We start from the raw sequence: 24,790 nt of genomic DNA, 5'->3' as shown, positions 1-24,790 counted from the left end.
CAATCCAGGGGTCATTGACCCTCGTGGGACTTCCCCCCCCTCGGTGGCTACTGGATGGCATCTATCAGCCCCAGGGGTTGTCCGCATGTACATGCAGGTTTGGGAGTCCGTTGATGAATTTTGAATAGGGCTATGGAAGCGGTCGATCTGGAGATATTCATCCCAAAAGTTGGTCCCTGGCATTGATTAACTCAGACCAGGGCTTCTAGCCCTTAAACAGTGTAGTTTAGAGAATTCCCGGTTGCTACATTGGCTCCTATTAATTTCTTCCCTTGGTTGATCTGTGGTTTCCCTAGGTGTTAATTGCCACCTGCTACTGTGTTACGCATTCAATCACTGATTCACTCGCTCTTTCAGGGGCCCGCCTGATACAGGGAAGCAGTGGTTTGATTCCTGCCCTTGTTAACATTGTTACAGTGTATAACTTACTTCTAAAACTAAAAGGGTGTAGGTTCTAAAACTAAAACACATTTAGTTAAAAGGTGAAGAGTATAAAAGATAAGCTACAAGAGTAATGCCATGGCACACAAATAGATAAATAGCAAAATACAAGGGGAGATACAAAATACACACATACAAACTTTAAAACACAATTCCTTATCTTATAGTGAAAGAAAGAGGAAGGAAGAAAAGGTAGAAGAGGAGAAACATATCCAAAGAGGAGAAAGCAAATGCAAGCAAGAGGAAAAGGGGGCTTTCTGCTACAACACAAGTTACATTTTTTTGAGTGATAAGGCTCCTGAAAGCTTTCTACAGCTGTGAGATAACAAACATTCATGGCTGCAAAGCACTTTTAAAATGGCTGATCATGTTAGATCAGCTGTTAGCTGACGGTGCTCTAGAGCACAGCACCTTGGGGAACTTTTGTTCAGGTTCCCTGTGAGGGTTAAGTGCGGGCAATTCTTCCTGCATCCCATGCATCTTTGTAGGGCTGGGCTGGTACTAGCCCAGCCCAGCCCCACGCCCAGGGCTGTCACAGAGAGAAGAGAGTCTCTTTCTTGTTCAGTGCAGTGGGGGTGGGGGAGGGTACCTCTGATGGGATCATAGGGGGAGCCAGCCTGTGCCCATGAGGCAAGGGGGCTCCATTCTTGCCTGCCCCCCACCTCCCACCTCTAGCCACAGGAAAGCCCAGCTGGCAGCTGTGTGCTGCTGCTGTCAAGAGGCTTGGGCAGGGGGTTGGGAGAGCTGAGTACCCCCACCTTGGGTTACTGGGGGAGGCCCATGAGGCAGGGGTGCAGGGGAGGCTCCCTTGCTACATTGCCTGCCCAGGCCTCTTGACAGCAGCAGCACACAGCTGCCACCTTGGCTTTCCTGTAACTGTAGCTGGGGCTGGGGAGTGGGGTGGTTTGGAAGCCTCCTGGGAGGCTGCTGTAGCACACCCTGCTTGCAGGCCAGGGCCAGTGCAGGCAGGTTCGAGCTCCCCTGACCCAACGGGTGAATGTCTGGTGGGTTCAGTGATACTCTAGAAACTTACTGCACTTTGTATAAAGTGTCATGAGTTAGAGAGCCTCCCAGACAGGCTGTCTAAATATCTCTAGGCACCTGCAATCTGACTCTGAGCAATCTAGATCTGCCATTCAGGGCTTCCCTGTGCCAGCTGTCTCTAGGCAGACTGAAGGGAGTCTTCAGAGCATACCGAAATGTGTACACAGGGGATCCCTAGCTGCGTAATGTCAGCACTGCAAACTCTGTGCTATTCATGTGTTTAACATTTGAACGCGTGTTCAGAGGTCTCTGGGTAAGTTTATCTACCAGGAAAATAAACCTGGGAGAATTCTTCTACATCATTTAAATATATGGACGCAGCCATTATCAAGTTGGTAAAAGACAGTGAAATAACCAGAATAACCAGAAGCCCTTGCCTCCCCTCCAGAACCGTCTGAATTATAGTAAGCCAAGACTTCTCATTATCTCACATCATCATGCCTCATTACTTTCATTATCCAATTCCATTCACTAACTATATACTGCTTCCATCTATTAGTGTGTCTTTCTTTCTTTGTCCCACCTACACTTTTACCATTGTTTTCTAGTAGATGTAATAAGATGCCTGATATCTTAATTTATTCTTTCTTTCATTTTCATTTCATTTTAAAGCATTTTAGAATATGTTTGTTAACTTTATTAATTGCAGGTGCTATGTCCAATGTACGCAGTTATAAGAATGAAACTATTGAGCTCAATCTGCTTTGGTGTTAATAGGTGCTTGGAAGTCAGTGAAAACTGTAAAATGGGTAAAGGTTAATGATTCACTCTGAAAAGCATTGCTCAGATGTAATAAGCTCAGATGTAATGATATGAATCCAAACAAAGAAGTCAGTTGTTAAAAAGAAACACTTAGCATCACATACTGATTTTTTTGTCTGATTGGCAGAGTAGTCTATTTGCACCATTCACATAAGAAGAGTTTTGATTGGATTTCTTTTTAAATAAGATTGCTTTTTAAACAGCAAGTAAAGGATATATGTAGGGGTCTACCCAACTTAAGGAGGTGGCCAGCTGATTACAGAGGCAGATTGTAGGGCCAGCCACCATCTTTGAGAGTTTAACATGGCCAGGCCCCCCCACACCTCTGATTGACTGAGGGGCCCACTGGCTCTGCCTCACATGACTGATTGGTAGAGAGGACTGTCTATTGTATAGCCCTGCTCCTTGCTGCTGATTGGTGGAAATGGGTGGGGCTGCATGACAGGCAGCCCTCTCAGCCAATTAGTGGCAAGGGGTGGGAGCAGCGGCCATCTTGCCTTCTCACCTTTGTGCCAGAAGCCCCCTCCCCTCTTCTCCTGGGCAGGCTACATGGCCGGGAGGACTGCTGGCTCAGTTTATCAGGTGCTGTGGAAGGATATGCATAAAGCAGTATATAAGAGAGAGAGAAATTTGAATACATAAGCAGAAGGGAGAGGCAGAAAGGAAGAGATGGGGGCTGAGGGCAGTACTGAGAGGGGCAAACATGCAGGCAATAAACCCATAGGAACAAAGGAAATATTTAAACCAACTGGGGACTGTAAAATCAAACAGGCTGAGCTGCCATGGTAATTAACCAAAGCAGTTTTATCCGTGAAAGTAGTAAATCATTCCTCACTTTTTTTTTTTAACAAAGACCACCTGGGCACAGCTACACTAGTGATTTACTGTGACACCATGCTGCTCCACTTGTCCTACTTCTTGACCTGGAAGTAGTGTTGCTGCCATAGTAGGTATTACATGGTGTCATTCTAAGATCTGTGTTATAGTTCCATAGTTGTTAGGACTGGAAGGAACCTTACAGATCATTGGGTCCGGCCCCTCTGCACGTGGGCAGGAAAGACTGCTGGTCTTGGCACTTGGCTTGTAAAGAAGTTTTTCCCTGTTTGGCCTGAACCGATCTTCAATCAGTTTGTGCCCATTATTTCTTGTCCTCCCCTGGGGGAGCCTTGGTGAATAGATGCTCCCCCGAGCCCTGATGTATGCCCCTGATATATTTGTCGGCTGCAACCAAGTGTCCCCCTGAGTCTTCTCTTCTCCAGGCTTGTGCGGTATCTGACCAGAAAATCTTAGTGCTCTCCTCTGATTTTAAAATCTACACATCTGCTATATTTTTGATTAACTAGATAAAGCTGAGATCTGGTGCATAGGTTTAAATTAAAAGATTTAAGTGTAATTTGGGTAAGTTTTATTTTACAAAGAAGGTAGATGGACTTTTTTGTTAGAGCAATGATGTTAAACAGTATTAAAATATTTAAACAAAAATATCAAGTGGCTGCATTATTATGCAAACATTCACTGCTGGAAGCTCCCTCTGATTAGAAAGAGGGTAATATCCACTCTGTCTGATGTTTACATTGAAGCTTTTGTGCTTTGGTCCCCATCAATGAAATAGGTGTATTTGTACTCCGTCCTTCTCACACACTTCCCCAACTGGAAACTGTGAGGATCAATACCTTAAAAACTCTGTGCTTAGATATTACAGCAACAGAGACAATATATGTGCATAAGATATAGATATGTGGTCTTTGTTAAAAAAAAAAAGTGAGGAATGATTTACTACTTTCACGGATAAAACTGCTTTGGTTAATTACCATGGCAGCTCAGCCTGTTTGATTTTACAGTCCCCAGTTGGTTTAAATATTTCCTTTGTTCCTATGGGTTTATTGCCTGCATGTTTGCCCCTCTCAGTACTGCCCTCAGCCCCCATCTCTTCCTTTCTGCCTCTCCCTTCTGCTTATGTATTCAAATTTCTCTCTCTCTTATATACTGCTTTATGCATATCCTTCCACAGCACCTGATAAACTGAGCCAGCAGTCCTCCCGGCCATGTAGCCTGCCCAGGAGAAGAGGGGAGGGGGCTTCTGGCACAAAGGTGAGAAGGCAAGATGGCCGCTGCTCCCACCCCTTGCCACTAATTGGCTGAGAGGGCTGCCTGTCATGCAGCCCCACCCATTTCCACCAATCAGCAGCAAGGAGCAGGGCTATACAATAGACAGTCCTCTCTACCAATCAGTCATGTGAGGCAGAGCCAGTGGGCCCCTCAGTCAATCAGAGGTGTGGGGGGGCCTGGCCATGTTAAACTCTCAAAGATGGTGGCTGGCCCTACAATCTGCCTCTGTAATCAGCTGGCCACCTCCTTAAGTTGGGTAGACCCCTACATATATCCTTTACTTGCTGTTTAAAAAGCAATCTTATTTAAAAAGAAATCCAATCAAAACTCTTCTTATGTGAATGGTGCAAATAGACTACTCTGCCAATCAGACAAAAAAATCAGTATGTGATGCTAAGTGTTTCTTTTTAACAACTGACTTCTTTGTTTGGATTCATATCATTACATCTGAGCTTATTACATCTGAGCAATGCTTTTCAGAGTGAATCATTAACCTTTACCCATTTTACAGTTTTCACTGACTTCCAAGCACCTATTAACACCAAAGCAGATTGAGCTCAATAGTTTCATTCTTATAACTGCGTACATTGGACATAGCACCTGCAATTAATAAAGTTAACAAACATATTCTAAAATGCTTTAAAATGAAATGAAAATGAAAGAAAGAATAAATTAAGATATCAGGCATCTTATTACATCTACTAGAAAACAATGGTAAAAGTGTAGGTGGGACAAAGAAAGAAAGACACACTAATAGATGGAAGCAGTATATAGTTAGTGAATGGAATTGGATAATGAAAGTAATGAGGCATGATGATGTGAGATAATGAGAAGTCTTGGCTTACTATAATTCAGACGGTTCTGGAGGGGAGGCAAGGGCTTCTGGTTATTCTGGTTATTTCACTGTCTTTTACCAACTTGATAATGGCTGCGTCCATATATTTAAATGATGTAGAAGAATTCTCCCAGGTTTATTTTCCTGGTAGATAAACTTACCCAGAGACCTCTGAACACGCGTTCAAATGTTAAACACATGAATAGCACAGAGTTTGCAGTGCTGACATTACGCAGCTAGGGATCCCCTGTGTACACATTTCGGTATGCTCTGAAGACTCCCTTCAGTCTGCCTAGAGACAGCTGGCACAGGGAAGCCCTGAATGGCAGATCTAGATTGCTCAGAGTCAGATTGCAGGTGCCTAGAGATATTTAGACAGCCTGTCTGGGAGGCTCTCTAACTCATGACACTTTATACAAAGTGCAGTAAGTTTCTAGAGTATCACTGAACCCACCAGACATTCACCCGTTGGGTCAGGGGAGCTCGAACCTGCCTGCACTGGCCCTGGCCTGCAAGCAGGGTGTGCTACAGCAGCCTCCCAGGAGGCTTCCAAACCACCCCACTCCCCAGCCCCAGCTACAGTTACAGGAAAGCCAAGGTGGCAGCTGTGTGCTGCTGCTGTCAAGAGGCTTGGGCAGGGGGTTGGGAGAGCTGAGTACCCCCACCTTGGGTTACTGGGGGAGGCCCATGAGGCAGGGGTGCAGGGGAGGCTCCCTTGCTACATTGCCTGCCCAGGCCTCTTGACAGCAGCAGCACACAGCTGCCACCTTGGCTTTCCTGTAACTGTAGCTGGGGCTGGGGAGTGGGGTGGTTTGGAAGCCTCCTGGGAGGCTGCTGTAGCACACCCTGCTTGCAGGCCAGGGCCAGTGCAGGCAGGTTCGAGCTCCCCTGACCCAACGGGTGAATGTCTGGTGGGTTCAGTGATACTCTAGAAACTTACTGCACTTTGTATAAAGTGTCATGAGTTAGAGAGCCTCCCAGACAGGCTGTCTAAATATCTCTAGGCACCTGCAATCTGACTCTGAGCAATCTAGATCTGCCATTCAGGGCTTCCCTGTGCCAGCTGTCTCTAGGCAGACTGAAGGGAGTCTTCAGAGCATACCGAAATGTGTACACAGGGGATCCCTAGCTGCGTAATGTCAGCACTGCAAACTCTGTGCTATTCATGTGTTTAACATTTGAACGCGTGTTCAGAGGTCTCTGGGTAAGTTTATCTACCAGGAAAATAAACCTGGGAGAATTCTTCTACATCATTTAAATATATGGACGCAGCCATTATCAAGTTGGTAAAAGACAGTGAAATAACCAGAATAACCAGAAGCCCTTGCCTCCCCTCCAGAACCGTCTGAATTATAGTAAGCCAAGACTTCTCATTATCTCACATCATCATGCCTCATTACTTTCATTATCCAATTCCATTCACTAACTATATACTGCTTCCATCTATTAGTGTGTCTTTCTTTCTTTGTCCCACCTACACTTTTACCATTGTTTTCTAGTAGATGTAATAAGATGCCTGATATCTTAATTTATTCTTTCTTTCATTTTCATTTCATTTTAAAGCATTTTAGAATATGTTTGTTAACTTTATTAATTGCAGGTGCTATGTCCAATGTACGCAGTTATAAGAATGAAACTATTGAGCTCAATCTGCTTTGGTGTTAATAGGTGCTTGGAAGTCAGTGAAAACTGTAAAATGGGTAAAGGTTAATGATTCACTCTGAAAAGCATTGCTCAGATGTAATAAGCTCAGATGTAATGATATGAATCCAAACAAAGAAGTCAGTTGTTAAAAAGAAACACTTAGCATCACATACTGATTTTTTTGTCTGATTGGCAGAGTAGTCTATTTGCACCATTCACATAAGAAGAGTTTTGATTGGATTTCTTTTTAAATAAGATTGCTTTTTAAACAGCAAGTAAAGGATATATGTAGGGGTCTACCCAACTTAAGGAGGTGGCCAGCTGATTACAGAGGCAGATTGTAGGGCCAGCCACCATCTTTGAGAGTTTAACATGGCCAGGCCCCCCCACACCTCTGATTGACTGAGGGGCCCACTGGCTCTGCCTCACATGACTGATTGGTAGAGAGGACTGTCTATTGTATAGCCCTGCTCCTTGCTGCTGATTGGTGGAAATGGGTGGGGCTGCATGACAGGCAGCCCTCTCAGCCAATTAGTGGCAAGGGGTGGGAGCAGCGGCCATCTTGCCTTCTCACCTTTGTGCCAGAAGCCCCCTCCCCTCTTCTCCTGGGCAGGCTACATGGCCGGGAGGACTGCTGGCTCAGTTTATCAGGTGCTGTGGAAGGATATGCATAAAGCAGTATATAAGAGAGAGAGAAATTTGAATACATAAGCAGAAGGGAGAGGCAGAAAGGAAGAGATGGGGGCTGAGGGCAGTACTGAGAGGGGCAAACATGCAGGCAATAAACCCATAGGAACAAAGGAAATATTTAAACCAACTGGGGACTGTAAAATCAAACAGGCTGAGCTGCCATGGTAATTAACCAAAGCAGTTTTATCCGTGAAAGTAGTAAATCATTCCTCACTTTTTTTTTTTAACAAAGACCACCTGGGCACAGCTACACTAGTGATTTACTGTGACACCATGCTGCTCCACTTGTCCTACTTCTTGACCTGGAAGTAGTGTTGCTGCCATAGTAGGTATTACATGGTGTCATTCTAAGATCTGTGTTATAGTTCCATAGTTGTTAGGACTGGAAGGAACCTTACAGATCATTGGGTCCGGCCCCTCTGCACGTGGGCAGGAAAGACTGCTGGTCTTGGCACTTGGCTTGTAAAGAAGTTTTTCCCTGTTTGGCCTGAACCGATCTTCAATCAGTTTGTGCCCATTATTTCTTGTCCTCCCCTGGGGGAGCCTTGGTGAATAGATGCTCCCCCGAGCCCTGATGTATGCCCCTGATATATTTGTCGGCTGCAACCAAGTGTCCCCCTGAGTCTTCTCTTCTCCAGGCTTGTGCGGTATCTGACCAGAAAATCTTAGTGCTCTCCTCTGATTTTAAAATCTACACATCTGCTATATTTTTGATTAACTAGATAAAGCTGAGATCTGGTGCATAGGTTTAAATTAAAAGATTTAAGTGTAATTTGGGTAAGTTTTATTTTACAAAGAAGGTAGATGGACTTTTTTGTTAGAGCAATGATGTTAAACAGTATTAAAATATTTAAACAAAAATATCAAGTGGCTGCATTATTATGCAAACATTCACTGCTGGAAGCTCCCTCTGATTAGAAAGAGGGTAATATCCACTCTGTCTGATGTTTACATTGAAGCTTTTGTGCTTTGGTCCCCATCAATGAAATAGGTGTATTTGTACTCCGTCCTTCTCACACACTTCCCCAACTGGAAACTGTGAGGATCAATACCTTAAAAACTCTGTGCTTAGATATTACAGCAACAGAGACAATATATGTGCATAAGATATAGATATGTCATTTGATTAGGCAGTTGTAATTGCTGTACCAGATGTTATTACAATGATAAATACTCCTGAAGTTAAGTTAGATAGACACCCATTTTTACTGGGGAGTAGCTGATTGGAATTTTTGGGATCATTGCTCCCCCCCCGTTTTTGCACCTTCAGGTTGGATATGACAGGAGGGAAGGAGGAAGTTACATCTTGGTCTTCTTCCCTTAAACTGGCAGAGAGAGTTTAAGAGGCTGGTGGAGTCATAGATGTCATTCAAAAATTATAGAAATACTAGACCATGGCTTGCTTTGGGTCCTACTTGACGGTGTAACTGTAATTTACTTTCTGAGACATAAAGAGCATAATTGAAAATGCTTATTGTCTCTGGGGTGATCACAGATAGTGGGAGTAATACATTCTGTTTTTTCTTTAATGCAGCTGTTGGTTTGATCATGTGCCAAGCATTTAAAACAATTGTGATTTATCAGATGGGGAGACTGAGAGAAAATGTCATTGTTTCCTGCCAGACTTTTCAGAGATTGGGATCTGCCAAATGGATTGGCGTCTCTCTTTTTAATTTGTCATTTGGAAAAAAGTATGCTCCTTATTTTATGATCTTGCCTATAATTAAAAGATGCACATTGGGTGGGTGGGAGAACTATTTTAATGCACAAACAACATGTTAGCTTCCCTCCCCACTCTCCTCACCCATTCGCTTTCAAAATCTTTTTGCAATAAGTGAAATGCCAAATAATTTTTTGCTTTAAGGCTGGTTGCAAAACTCTGAACTCATTTGCTAGAACAGAATAGAAAATGGAATCAGACATATCCTTCTACGTTTTGCATGTCATTCTTTATGGACTTTAATGAGTAATGATTGTGAAATTGCGCCGATAACAGCAAATGTCCTCACCAGTTCTTGTGCAATGTGTATTCCCCAACTCGCTTGCTTCCATCTAATTGGGGTGGCAGAAGGAAAAATGAAAAACACAGGGAATATCATCAGTTAGTTCAAATCAAAACATACTTGGAGACATTGTCTATACATAGAGATAAAGAGGGTTCTGCTGGAACTGAAATTTATATACAAAATCTAAAATGTGGGGGGTGTGCTTGATGTGTAATTTTCCTCATTTACCCTATATGTTACCAAGTATTCAAGAAATTAGATTCTGGTCTGATTAATTTAACTGACTATTATGTGTCCTTCTTACAAATATTGGAGCTAATAGAAATGATTCAGCAAACCCATAAAATTACTCAAAATTAGCTATAAGTAAACTCTGACCTGCATTTGTATGCTACCTTGGTTGAGGTTCACCCAAATCAGTGTTTCCCAAGCTTTTGATATCCGGGCCTCCCTTTTTGTCTGGATTAAAACTGGCAGCATGCTTCACTCTTACACTTGAAAAGGGAAGTGGGGAAAAATTGCAGTAGTGGTACAAATGCATTCTGCAGCTATCCAGTCCTGGCACAGCTCTAGCACACTAAGATGGAAAAGCGGGTTAAAACCTCCTCCCTGGCCCAGGACCCCAGCTGGGGGTTTACCTGGGGGGGATACAGGCTGTTGCCCCCCAGCTCGTGCCTCATCCCCCACTTCAGTGGAGATCAGGGGGCATGGCCACACCCTGGCCTAGGGACAGAGCACTGAGCTGGGGGACAGGGTTTAAACTCCTTCTCTGGCCCCAGACCCCAGCTTGCACCCTGCCCCATGCCTCCGTCCCCTCTGCTCCAGTGGCGAGTGGAAAATAGCCTGGCAGGGGCTGCTGCACCTCTGCCAAGCAGACCCCATCTGGGGTCTCATGCTGGTGGGAAAGGGGGTTTTTAAACCCTCCTCCCACCCCTCCACCTGGGCCTGCCAGCTCACACCCTTGCCCCCTCTGCTCTAGTGGGCAAGAGTCTGACAGGGGTGCTCTCCCCCACCGCCCCCAAGGCAGACCCGGTTGTGGTAGGGTTACCATATTTCCAGGTCCAAAAAAGAAGACACTTGTCACCAGGAGGTGGGGCTGGGAGGGCGGGGGAGGAATATGATGGTGGGGGGGGCAGTGATATGCGGCACCCTGCCTCTGCCCATTCCAGTTGCCCTGATTGACAAGCCACATCCCACCCCCAGCCCTGCCAGTGCCCCTCAATCCCAAAAAGCAGTACCCTGCCCCCCACCCCTTACTGGTGCCCCTCACTCCAGACCTGCAGTACCCTGCTCTGCTCCCCAGCCCTGCCAGTGCCCCTGCCTCCCTACCTTCAGCCCCTGCCAGCCCTGCCAGTGTCCCTCACTCCAGACCCACATCCCCCTGCCCCGCACAGCCCTGCTGCCCAGGCCAAGCAGCTCCCGCATTGTGCCTGCTCTCTCTTACACGCTCTCTCTCTCGCCATAGCCTGCATGGGGAGCATGTGACCCCTGACAACCAATCAGCTTGCCTGCTGCTCCCAGCCCAGAGCAGCCAGACCCAGAAAGCAGAAAACCTGGACATTTCCTCTTATTTTAAAAACCTGCCCAGATGCAGCACAGGGGTCCAAAAAAGAGGACATATCTGGGAAAACCCAGATGTATGGTAACCCTACACTGCAGTCCCTAGCTGGGTTTCCTAACCCCACCCCCTTGTCAGCCAGCTCTCACTGCTCTGGCTGGGGAGCAGAGGGGCAGGGCCAGCCCTGCTGTCTGGAGCAGACAGCCCAGCCCAGCCCATCTCAGCCCAGGGCTGGAAAGCATCCTGGGATGCTGGGGGACTGTGATTTAATTTAATCCAGGAAGGGGTCTGGGACAGAAGTTTCATAAACTGGTTTGACCTCAATCAGTTAAGTCTGATACTACATTCAACCAGGTTTATCTTAAATCAGTTTCAGCCATTTTGAAACTGGTTTATGAGATTCTCTATACAAAGGAAAAAAAAGAAAATGCCCCTTGCCTTAAATGTCTAACTTGAACTTCCAAATAAATTTGAAAAGGAATCCAGCCTGGAGATTTGAATGATATGGTTTATATCATAAATCTAATGCTGTATAATTTAAATTGCTTTATTCAAAAGATTGGTGGGCACATCCTCAGCTGATATAAATTGTCATCAATGACTTCCGTTTAAGGTCCTATAAAATGCAGTGAATGTCAAACTTATTTCATAACTTGCTTCTTTGAAATTATTCAAGATGATGAATTTATTTTTTGAAATTTAAAAAATATTTTTCATCATTTTAAGTGAAAGCCAAGTTTTGTTTTTGGAGTGAAAATTACACAGCAAAGACATCTAAAAAGTTTATTTTATAGATTTTGATTCATTCATCAATAACTCTATGTTCCTCTGAAAGAAAGACTGCAGTTGGACTTAGTTGCTCAATAGATAAAAATAAATCAATGCACTTATGCTGCATTCATAGCTTTTCACTCTATCTTAAAAGCCTGCTCCTATACACAATAAGCAGCTTTTCATTTAAATTTTGAGAGAGAGTGATTCAGTATTTCATTCAGATCTCTGCAGGGAGTGGATTTCACAAAAAAGTATAGTAGTTACTATGAAGATACGATTCCAAAGTCCAGTAGCTTTCAGTTGAGACTGTGGACATGCCTGATGATAACCAAGGTTACATGTTTGAAAGCCTGGGGACATAAGGTGACTAGCAGGCTGGGAGACAGACATAGCCACTGTTGTTATTTAAGAAAATAGTGAGATATTGAGATCAATATGTTGTTTTATTGGGAGACTCTAATGGGATTTCGGAGACAAGTAGGAACTACTATTTTCCAACCTGCACCCAAGATATTTGCACATTCTGGATTAGTGTTCAAACCCTACCATCTTCCTCTATTTCTAACTTAAGGAAACAAGTATGAACTTTACTTTCAATCATCTGCAATGGTCCTTTCTTGGCTGTTGCTTTGCAAAACCTTAGTCCTCCACCAACCCTCCTTTTGCCTTAGAGAAAATCCACAATTTATCCTCCTGAGCTGGGCTAATAAGACATAGCTTATTTGGCTGCCAAGGTAAGACTATAACATAACCCTTCTTACATGTAATATCCTAGAATTTACTATCCTGACACACCTGGATTAAGACGTTTAAGTTTTTGTGTGATACAAAAAATAAATGCACATTTCACCTGAATTCATAGCATTAGTAATTAATTGTCATTGGTTTCACTTTAAATGAATAATCAAAGAATCAGTTCAATTAGATCTGTGCAATAGTTTCATGTAATCCTCCTGGCTATATATGATGTATATAACAGTTACAACATGATTCTTTGGTTCTGTATATTGGCTGTGATCTGATTAGGCACAGTGTCTGATATCTCGAATCCTTCAGTTGATTACATTTTTGTGTATGCGTTTTCATGTTAATTAAACAACATATTTTGGGGTTAATGTTAACAAGTTCTGGTATGTTGATTCTTACTTAGCTTGACTAAAATAAAATGGAATTTCACCATCCATTTCCAGTGGGATCAGGGCCTTTGTCTATCACGTAGGCCTTTTGCAGGAAATGTCCGATGCAAATCTTTTAGGAGTACAATGGGCCTGGATCTAAGCCTTTGCCACAGGCCTCATGATGAATAGCGAATGGTTCACAACTCAAGTGTTTTAATACCTTTAAATGTCATGCTGCAATAAGAAATGTTCTAGAGCACAGGAGAATATTTTTGAGCTTTAAGAATAAACTTGATCTTAACCATAATCTTGTTTTTGTTGTTATGTTTCTTCAAGCCCCTTTCCTCTTCCACATGTTTCTTACTGTCATAGGTGGCAGAAGGACAGGTCTAATGGGGCTTAGCCCCCCCAAACTGGGCCGGCTTGGCGGCTCCAGCTCCAGCGCCACTGCCAGGCCCCTCTGCCACAGCACCATACCCAGTGCCCCCTGCTATGCGCTCCTCTACCACTGCATGTACAGCACCAGCATGCACTGGCCCCACAATGGCCCTGCAGGAGGGAGGGGCAGGGTCAGGTGGGCATGCCCTGTACTGCCCAGCCTCCCCAAATAATATTTTTTCCTGCTGCTTATGCTTACTGTTACATGTGATATCTCCTCTAAAACTAGATTATGAGTGCTTTGGGGAAGGACTAGATCTTTCATATTGTTCTTTAGGTCCTGATATAATATTAATGCTGCTAAGAATAAATAAGCCAGATTAAAAAAAAAAAATGTATGTAAAGATACAATATCCATTGCCAGTATATTCCTTACATTAGGGTCTATGGTTCAACCAAGAGCAGAGTCATATTTATTTATTTAGATTTATATCCTACCCTACCCAGAAAGGCTCTGAATGGCTTATAAGAAACAGCCTGGAAAATAAGAAACAACAACAATAGACTCGCCAGAACTTTAAAACTTCACTTTACCCTACCTGATTTTGCTTCCCTTTCTGTCATCCAGGAGGGCAAACCTTTCTGCCCACTCCAATCATACTTCCAGATCCCAATCCAAAAACAGAGTGGCAATGTAAAGAAACAATACAGACAACTAGAGTGAACAGCATGATGGAAGCAACCGTAGTGGTGGGTCTTTAGCATTTTTATGCATAATATTTCTTAAAAATCAGCCACAATAGGCCCCAGTTCAACAAAACACTTTAATGTATACAGGTTTCCCTTGATTTATGCTGTACATGCGTTCTCGGAGAACGGCGCATATATCAAATTTGCATAAAGTGAACCCACTTTACAATGTAACAAATAGGGATAGGTTCCTGAGGGAGGGAGGGAGGGAGTGAGGCTGGGATTAGGGAAGGGGCAGAGGGAGGGGTGCTGCTCCTGGGGCTGCACAAGGCAGCAAAGCAGAGGGAACAGAACGGCATTCACCCCAGCCCCGGCTGCAGCGGCCCCGGGAGTGACTGATGCCAGCTGTCTACAGTCACTGGGCTGCACCATGCTCCACCTGTTTCCACTCACCTCTGCTCCTGGGCTGGGCCATGCCCTGGTGCAGGCAGCTGGTGTCAGCTGCTTCCAGGGCCGCTGCAGCTGGGGCTAGGGTGAGAGCTACACCCTGCACCGCCCAGGCCTCTGCTTGTCTGCACTCACCATAGCCCGTGCTGGAGTGGCCACAGAAGCAGCGAACACCAGCTGCCTGCACCATGGCATGTTGTAGCCCAGGAGCTGGGGTAAGCCCAGGCATGGAGTGACAGGCAGAGCACGGCGTAGCTCAGCGGCTTCAGGCAGCTTGCACCGGCCACTCCTGGGGCCGATGCAGCTGGGACTGGGGTGAGTGGGGCCATGGCCCTTTTCCCTCTTCCCAAAAACTTACCTGTTTAGGTAGGGGGGCATCTATGCTGATCACATAAGAGTGAATTTACCTTGCATATAATGAATTATGGGTCTAAATATGCTCATTGCATAAAAGTGAGTTCTCATATAAAGAACCCGCATAAATTGAGGGAAACCTGTATTTAACTTTGATCTCAGTGAGCATTCTTTAAGGACCTGGAGCCTGTTGGTTCTTCCAATGTGGGATCACATATTGATTTCCAGAGAAATGAGAACCTGGTCTTTAAAAGTCAAGCTAGAAGGAAAAAGACACTAAGTGTATTTGGTTCTTCCTGCTTCCCCATTTCAGAACCATCAAATTTAGTTTATGAATCAAGGCTGAGGAATGAGGATATGTTTTACAAGGATTTATCCTTGTGTAATGTGCATGTAAGGTATGTAACAGAAGGAGGAACCAGTGGGCAGTCTGCAGAGCTGTGATGACTGTTAATTTGGACTACTCCCAGAAGACCCCAGGGGCTCAGGTCAAGAATAAAAATGAAGAGGAAACTTGAGGCTGGAATAAGGGGAGGAGAGAGCAGTGTGTACATGGAACCTGGTCAACCCTACACAGAGGAGTGAACAGTGGAGCTGGAGATCTCACTGGCTCTGTCAGCCAGGATTGTGAACTGAAGAGTTGGCTTTAGATTTGGGGACCAAACCAAATTTGCTGTTTGAGTGCTCTAGGGACTGAAGGGGTTTAGGATGTAGCCGTGTTGGTCTAAGGATATAGGCAGACAAGGTTCCTTGGGTGAATTTGATATCTTTTATTAGACCAACCCAAATGGTTGGAGAATAGTTATTAAGCAAGCTTTCCAGGAAGAGCACACACCAACTGCTACAGCTTCCTGAGCCTGACGAAGGGTTTTTGAACCCGAAAGCTTGCTTAATAACTATTCTCCAACCATTTGGGTTGGTCTAATAAAAGATATCAAATTCACCCAAGGAACCTTGTCTACTTAAATCATACCACACTTGTGTAATTAACTTTAGGCTCCTGGATCACTGCATAAGCTCAAGGGAACTCAAAGCTGCACAGAAGATTCAGTTTCAGGATCAAGGGGAAAGAAACACTGTCTAAATGGTGCTGGAGCATAATAACTTCTTTATAGACTTGCAGGTCTAGAGCAGTGGTTCTCAACCTTTTTCACACTGGGACCCATTAGCTTTACTATCAGCTTGCCATGACCCACACCCTTTCAGTCCCTTTTACTTTTCATTCCATCCAGGAAGAGCACACACCAACTGCTGCAGCTTCCTGAGCCTGACGAAGGGTTTTTGAACCCGAAAGCTTGCTTAATAACTATTCTCCAACCATTTGGGTTGGTCTAATAAAAGATATCAAATTCACCCAAGGAACCTTGTCTGCCTAGGGACTGAAGGCTTGTTTGGGGACACCTCTGGAGGAGTATGTGTGTGTGTGTGTGGGGGGGGGGGGGGGAATTAAGATGCTGAATATATCTTACCACAGTGTTGATATGTATTTACCTTTTAACTGTTCCCTTCCTTTGGTCTGTTGGCTTGTGACCCTGACCCCTATGATTTTCTGTATAAAAGTGGGAACTCCCCCTTGCTTCTTGTGCCAGTTAGTGGGCTGCGGGGTGGGCACACTTGTTTTACTTGATCATATACTTGGCAAAATAATTAAACGTGGCATTTTCCTCCTTAAATAGATATATCCTTATGCAGCTGAAACTGTTCTTTTCCTAACTTACCTTATATATCTATACTTATATCGATATCGATATCGATCTAAATCTATCTATAGATATAGATCTATATAGATCTAAAAATATAGATATATGTAGATATATATCTCTATATATAAAAGATAAGTTAGGTAAAGAACAGTTTCAGCTGTATAAGGCTCTATCTATCTATAACATACTGTGTAAGACCAAAAAGAAGTGAATATTAAAATGGTGGTCTTAGATTAAGGTAATCTCTCTGAACTATTTCTTTAATTTGGTCCTGCGTGGAAGTCTGTGGATTCAGGTTGTTCTAATCATACCACTCAATTAATGAGAGCGTACAAGTAAGAATAATATTAATAATAATTAATAAGTCTGTCTTTTCAGACAGTGTGTGGTCTACTGTCATCATGTTAGCAAGTTTACACTGTTTTGCTTATTTTGATTGGATCTCAATAACATAGTATAGGACAGCAGATGTTCTTGCTGTAATTCGATAGTCATTTCTACTCTGTATTTTCTAATTTGTATGGTAATCAAGGATAGAGGATTTGACAAGACCAAGGCCTCTGTCAGGCTCCCACCCCACTCTACCTCAGGGATCCCTGACCTGAAAAAAGAACAAACAGTTCTACAGTAAAGCTGCTTCATTTTGTGCTGTACCTTGTCCTCTTTAGTAGTGAGACTGAAGAGCACTGGGCAAAATCATTTGGACTGTTTTCCATCTTTGCCAAACTTTCTCTCTGATTGGAAAAATTGTTTTTAAACAGGCAGTAGAAACATATTCCTTGTGCATCAGTCTAATACAACTTATCAGGAATAGAAATCTATTGAAAGTAATAGTTTCTACTGTGACAGGCTGAAATACCCAGTAATTGTCAGCACCAAAAATCAAGAAGTGTCAGCTGTAATGACTGAGAAGAATGCAGCTCACAGTGACAGGGAATGGGTACCATTAGAACATAGTCTTAAACATACTTACACATTTTTAAATGACAATTTTTAAAGTGAAACTTACCAGGGACCTAACCTGAGTTAGAGCCTGTATAGATATACAATGCAGATAGTCAATTGTTTCTTGTCAATGTTTTAAAATAATTTTAAATGTTCAACATTTTAAAATTATATGGTTTTGGTTTTTTCACAGCCCCAAAGTGTGGCAGATCCTTGAATGATATTGTAATCCTTGAGATAAGAATTTTTTAGGGGTGATATCTTTTATTGCACCAATTGTGTAGTTGGGAGAGGTCTTTAAGTAAGCTCTTGCACTTTATGCTCAAAAACTTGTCTTAGACCTGTTCCAGTTATATAGTTGATCTAATAAAATATATCACTCCCCTGAAACATCTTTGCCTTTCACATATTTCCTCTATCATCATGGCTACAACATCATTCCAACATTACCACACTTGTAATCCTTTTTATTCTGAGGGTCATTACAGTACTTTGCAATTAGTTAATCCTCACAGCAGCACAATGAATGAGTTAGGTAGTATTTTATTTATTTTTCCAGCTTGGATAAACTAAGCATGAAGAGGATAAGTTATGCTAGTTTACATACATTAGTGGCTGATAATAGAATGCAAGAGTCTTGCCATCTCTCTTCTGTGGACAATAAAACTGTAGTATCATTCTTTTTTTATTACATAATTGTGATCATTGTGTTTTTAGGCCACTTTAGTATAACTTATTGAAAGCAAAACCTAGCATGGAAGCATAGGTTCAGTCTTATCTACATATCCACTGTCAACGTTTTTGTATGAAAGCATAAGCATATCCCTAGTGTGCCTTTTTTGGGCAGAGATATTCAATTCCTTGTGATTAGAGCTGTCAGTGAGACATTTAAAATAAATCATTATAGAAACTTACATCTGCGTTCATCTTTTTTGATTTATAATTGTTTTTTCTTTTTCCTCTGGATTTACAGGGCACAATGACTACATGTGTCCTGCTACTAATCAGTGTACCATCGACAAGAACAGGAGAAAGAGCTGCCAAGCTTGCCGACTACGAAAGTGCTATGAAGTGGGAATGATGAAAGGTGGTATGTACACAGTGATTTAACACAAGATTTTAGCAAAGATGGCTGGTTAACTTAATGCCCTCTAAGTTCACTGGACAATTGACACAGCTCCTGGTGAAAATAGCGAATAATTCTATGGGACTAAAGTAGTGAATATAAACAACCCCATAGTGAGAGCTTTGGTCTCATTGAAATCAATGGGAATTTAGCCACTGACTTCACTGAGGGTCACACCTCATAACAATTAATTTATTTTCTGGATTTGTCTGGTTCTAGGTTATCATTAATGAAATTTAGCCCAGATTTCAAGTCATTTGTAGTATTCCATTCAGTATTTTGTATGGAATAAATTTATAGTCTTCACTCAGTTCCTACTGGGTAGGTGGCTCCTTTCTAAAGCAAGCTTTCTAGTTGGTTCCTGGAAGACAGTTTTTGAGGCTAATGAATGATGAATTACCTTGTCAGATATGCAGCATATTGTTAGGGCCATGTGGAGAGCCCAGCTGCTTACTGTACTTGCTCTGTGGATTAAAATGAGTCTCCACCTTCAGAGCTGCCATTATAGCTCTGTACCAGTGGGCAGTGCATCTGAATTAATTCCTGTAATACTGGGGGAATGATTTTAACCTCACATATACAGTGCTAAATTGCAAAGAATTGTTTAGAAGTCATTGGTCATATATTAGTGCAACAGTGACATTGGAAGAGAATTAGCCCCCAAAAACTAAGACAGAATCCTGCACATCCCCAACACAGCTGTACTAGCAATGTAAATTATTTAGAAGGAAAATAAGGAGTAGGGGAGGTTGAAGCCACCACTGGGCTGGACCGAGAAGCCTTACCTGGGATCCTGGGGACCTCCCATGGCTGCAGCAGTGGCAATCCTACCGTGCAAAGCCTGGCCAGCAGCTGCAACATAGTTCTGGCTGGCCAGGCTCTGGTTTTGAGTGGCGCATGCTGCTCCAATGCGTGCTGCTCAGCTTTTTTTTTCTGCAGGTTTTTTTGACTCTTGAATATCCAGGGGTCAAGCTCCCCCCTTCCCTCCCTCCCAAAGCACAGAGAACAACTGAATGTGTGGTATGTGTTGCTGCAAGCATGTCTTAATGAAAATATATTTCAAAGTAACTTTTATTAATTGAAAACATCTATTTTAATGCAATCTGGTAGAAATTTTTAAGCCTCCCTTAACATTGGTTTAAAAATTTCAGTATTTATGACCAATTTTATTGGAAAGTTATCCCAATTCTTGACAACAGAAAACCCAAGTTGAGGGTTCACCTTAATATAGGCAAGTCTTAGGAGATGTTTGGGGAAAAAAATGTTTAAGGAGATGGTGAAGAATCTGATGTCTTCCAGTGAAATTTCCTGCTCTCCACTTACAGTGGTAATCTGAAACCTGTGGGTTCCTGTTGGATTCATCATTACTGGATGTAAGCTAGTTTTTGAAGTGAGAAATGGCTTCTTCTATGCCAGGGTCAGGCAATTATATCAGGCAGAGGGCCGCTTAGCGAGTTGTGGCAAGCTGTTGAGGGCCGCATGGGTAGCCCCGCACCTTGACAGGTGCCCTGTCCCCTGGTCACCATCTTGGGACCAGAAGTCCCACCCCTGACCTCTGACCCTTGCCACCAGAAGTCCCTCCCCTTGCCTGTGGAAATACTCCTTCATGGAAGAGGGTTTACTATCTTAGAACCGGAAAAAAGACAAATTATGTACTAAAAATCAAATACCCATAATATTATATTTAAAGTCAATTAAAAAAAAAATATTTTTGTCCTGATATGTGTGTGTTTCTGCTTTATATGTAGAAGTGATAGCATAATAGCTCAAATGCAGTCTTACTCTTGCATAGTGTGTGGGGTGTGCAGGGGTGTTGGGGGGTATGGGTGCGTGGGTGGATGTGGGGTTTGTGGGGAGTTGTGGATATGTGTGTGTGTGTATGGTATTTGTGGGATGTGTGGAGGAGGGTGTGGCTGTGGGGTTTGTAGGAAGGGTTTGAGGGTATGTGAGGTGTGCATGGGAGTGCCCTGTGCACTCCCCACTGAGCTGGTCAGCACCCGGCCCTGCTCAGCAATAGCCTAGATCCCAAGGGCAAGCTTCTGGGTCCCTGGTGTGCAGGGGGGCCCAGGCCACCCCCTCGATGTGGTGTTGTGCCCTGGGGCTGGCCACGGGGGGAGCCAGCTCGGCCCTTTCTGCCCGAAGCCTCATGGCTGCGTTTACCCTCTGGTGGCCCCTGCTGCTGCCAGGAGACCAGGGGCCACTGGGGAAGGGTCTGTCAGGCCTGGAGGACAGTGCAGGAGGCTCCTGGAACTGCTGGGGGTGAATGAGCCGGCAGGAACATGGTCCAGGGCACAGGGAGGCAGTGTGGAACTTGCATCACATGCCTGAGGATTGGGGCAGCAACAGCCTGTCTGTGCCCCCCACCCATGGCCAGGGGGGTGCCACTGCCCAAGGGGGTAGGCCCAGCACCCCCACCCCACAGAGGCCCAGTGGTCTGGCGGTAGCTTGCCTCCCAGCCCTGGAATGGGTGGGGAGGCTGCACTAGGAGTTGGAGTGGAGCCACAGTCACTTTTCTGCTTCAGAAGCTCCTGCAGCTTTCAGGAGGCCCGGATCCTGGGGAAGCTCCTGGCTGGCCCCAGAGGCAGTGCAGGGGGCCACCTGAGGCTGCTGGGGGTGGCATGACCCAGAAGAGATATGGCCTAGGATGCAGAAAGCTGGGGGAGGTGGAGCAGAAGTTGCATCCCATGCCTGAGGCTTGGGATGGCAATGGTCTGGCTGCCGCCCCCCATGGGTGGCCCTGGCAAAATGCCGCCACTCTGGGGGGAAGGGCTACCCCCCCACCCCAAAGGGGCCCTTTGACAGCTCACCTCCTGGCCTCAGCAGCTGGAGCAGAGCTGCAGACATAGCCACAGCCGCTTTTTTTCTCCGGAAGCTCCTGCAGCCTCCCCGGGCTTCCCACACCCTGGGCTGGGACCCTGCCAGGTCATGCCACGCTCAGCAGCCTCAGGAGCAGGCAACCTGTGCTGTCCCCAGTGCCAGCCAGGATCTTCCCCAGGATCCCTGGGCTCCTCGCAGCTGCAGGAGCTTCTAGAGCAATAAAGCGGCCATGGCTCTGCTCCCGCTCCTGGTGCAGCCACCCCGCCTGTCCTGGGGTTGGGGAGCGAGCTGCCACCAGGCCCCTGCAGAGCAGGGGACCCGGGCCATTACCCCTGGGGTGCCAGCACCCACTAAAGCCTCTCATGGTGGGAGAAGCCAGGCCATTGCTGCCCCAAGCCTCAGGCACATGATTCAAATTCTGCGCCACCTCCCCGCACTTCCCACGCCCCAGGCCAGGTCCCCACTGACTTGTGCCACCACCAGTGGTCCCAGGCACCCCCTGCACTGCCCCCAGGGCTGGACAGGGGGTTGGGAGCCAGTGACAGCTGGGCAGTGCCCCGGCAGGGCACAGAGCAGGGTGTCAGGAGTCCGGGGTGCAGCTGGCTGGACTCTGTGGAGCTGGGCTGGCATGCCAAAGCAGGGAGAGAGGGGAGCCATCCCACTCTGGGCCCCACTGGTGCTGGCCCCAGAACACCAGCACTGGCTCCCGCACGCTCCCTTGCTCTCAGCCCTGTGCCCTAGCCCCGTGGTCAGGCAGGGACCAGCGTACACAGCCCCGATCCCGCTCTTACCTGAGTTTCCCACTCTGGCACAGCTGGGAACAGCCCCATGGTCCTAGGCCAGAAGCCCCTGCTAGGTAGGTCCTAGGCAGGGGCTTCTGGCTGGGGCGGGAGTGGGGCCAGGCAGGCCCTGCTCTTCCAGGGGCCTGCCGTGGCTTCCCTTGGGTCCTGCTGCCCCTGTCTCAAGTAATTTTTGATGGGAGCCAGAGGCAAATAAATAGTAATTAAAAAAAAAAAATTAGGGGCTCTGTGGGCCAGACAGAATGGCCTAGTGGTCTGGATCCAGCCCGTGGGCCATATTTTGCCCACCCCTGTTCTATGCTGTACCAGAAGGAGCTAATTTTCTTCTTAAATGAGGATCTGGGTTCAGTGAACCTTGTGTGTGTTACCTACAGAATGGATCATGGTACCCATCTGTAACTGGATCCAAAGCTAAGGGCATTACAGCTTGTTTTGTGTAAAATACAGCTGTCCACCTCTTTAATAGGAAGAATAACTGAGAACTTATTGTATTCTTAGTACTGGGCTCCACTGACTTCCATTTTCTTTTTGGTGTTAGTTCAAGGTTTTAGCCTGTAATGTATTTAGGCCTGATATAACAGGAACAGCTGAAGACTCATGCTACTCTGGTACATTTCAAGTAATTAATCAGTGCACTCCCTTCATTGCACATAACTAATTAGGGAAATCTAGAGGTAAGGCTTTCCTGGTCAAAGGCCTGTCGGGAATGACCAATTGAAAGGGATGAGACTGAGCCAAAATCTTTTTTCAGGACACATGGGAAAAAGTAATGTTTTTAGCAGAAAACTTCTTATGATGTGAGTCCTAACCCTTGACTAGGACTTCTGGGTGCTATCTGAATATAAATTACATGATGATAACAAAAGACAGGAAAAATGAAAGACAGAGGGGGAGAAAGAGAGTGAGTGAGCAAGCAACATGCAGAGGAACCCAGAATACTTAAATGGCAAAGCCCATTATAGACAGCTTTTCAAACCTTAGTTACATACAGTGCAATCATGAATGATTGCCTCAGGTGAGGTAAATCTCCTCTGTGTAGGGTTGATTGGACAGTGACTCTACTGTCTTTAGTAGAGCCACTGTACTGATTCTTTGGAGAGGAACTGAATTTTTTTAGCTCTGATCCATGAGTATCAAATTAGGATCCCCTACATTTTCATTCACAGCAGAAACTCCAATTATAATGATGGGAAACTTAGTTTCCATAGAAAATAATAATTTAGTGAGTATTCTGTATAAGCATGTTGGTAGTTTCAGTATCACACAATAAAATGTCTCCCTCTTTAGACATGCCGATTATGTTTTATCTGTCTCTTCCTCTTCCTTATGCTTTTTCTCTCCTTATTTTTTCCCTTCTTTCCCTTTTTACTGCCTTTCATAGATTTCATAGACATTAGGGCTGGAAGGCACCTCAGAAGATCATCAAGTCCAGCCCCCAACCCGAAGGGCAGGAAGTCAGCTGGGGTCATAGGATCCCAGCAAGATAAACATCCAATTTACTCTTGAAGGTGTTCAATGTAGGCGCTTGAATCACCTCCGATAGCAGGCTATTCCAGACCTTGGGGGCTCGGACAGTAAAGAAATTCTTCCTTATGTCCAGCCTGAAACAGTCTTGCAGTAGTTTATAACCATTCGACCTCGTCATCCCCTGGGGTGCTCTGGTGAACAAACGTTCCCCCAGATACTGGTGGTCATCCCTGATAAACTTACAGGTGGCCATCAGATCACCCCTGAGCCTGCGCTTTTCCAGGCTAAAGAGCCCCATAGCTATCAGCCTGTCATCGTAAGGTCTATTTTCCTGACCTCTGATCATGCGCGTGGCTCTTCTCTGGACTCTCTCAAGCTTCTCCACATCCTTTTTGAATTGTGAAGCCCAAAACTGGATGCAGTACTCCAGCTGCAGCCTCACCAAGGCTGAGTACAAGGGGAGAATGACGTCCCAGGATTTGCTTGAGAAGCATCTATGGATGCAAGCCAGCGTTTTGGTTGCTTTACTAGCCGCAGTATTACATTGCAGGCTCATGTTCATCTTGTGGTCAATGATGACCCCCGTCTCTTTCTTCCGTAGTGCTAGCCAGCATAGTATTGCTAATCCTATAGGGATGCTGCAGGTTTTTCCTCCCAAGGTGGAGAACCTTGCATTTTTCAGTGTTAAACACCATCAGGTTCTCATCTGCCCATTTCCTGAGCCTGTCCAGGTCAGCCTGGATCGCCCTCCTGTCTTCTGGTGTGGATGCTTTACCCCAGTTTGGAGTCATCAATGAACTTGGCCAGTCCGCTTCTGACTCCAATGTCCACATCATTAATGAAGATGTTGAACAATATGGGTCCAAGGACAGAGCCTTGGGGGACCCCACTGGTCACAGGGCACCATGACAATTGACTTCCATCAATTACCACCCTCTGAGTCTGACCACGGAGCCAATTTCCCAGCCAGTGGATTGTGGTGGACCCAAGGCCACAATTGGCCAGTTTCGCCAAGAGATGATCGTGGGATACCAGATCAAAGGCTTTTTTGAAGACAAGATATATGACATCGATCTCTTCTG

General features: G+C 45.0%; 1 protein-coding gene across 6 annotated transcripts in view; it reads left to right on the top strand.

Annotated features, from left to right (window-relative positions):
* The window catches only part of ESR1 (estrogen receptor 1), a 301,848-nt gene that overhangs the window by 143,037 nt on the left and 134,021 nt on the right, over positions 1–24,790 (top strand). For all 6 annotated transcript variants that reach the window (XM_014520478.2, XM_025205609.1, XM_025205612.1 and 3 more), the window contains one exon: positions 18,472–18,588. In XM_014520478.2, the coding sequence (XP_014375964.2) occupies positions 18,472–18,588 (117 nt within the window). The remainder of the gene's footprint in view (positions 1–18,471; positions 18,589–24,790) is intronic.

The sequence above is a fragment of the Alligator sinensis genome, unplaced genomic scaffold (assembly GCF_000455745.1).
Source record: "Alligator sinensis unplaced genomic scaffold, ASM45574v1 scaffold1177_1, whole genome shotgun sequence".
NCBI classification, from domain to species: Eukaryota; Metazoa; Chordata; order Crocodylia; family Alligatoridae; genus Alligator; species Alligator sinensis.
The sequence above is the reverse complement of the archived record's forward strand: the minus strand, read 5'-3'. Positions and strand labels throughout refer to the sequence as shown.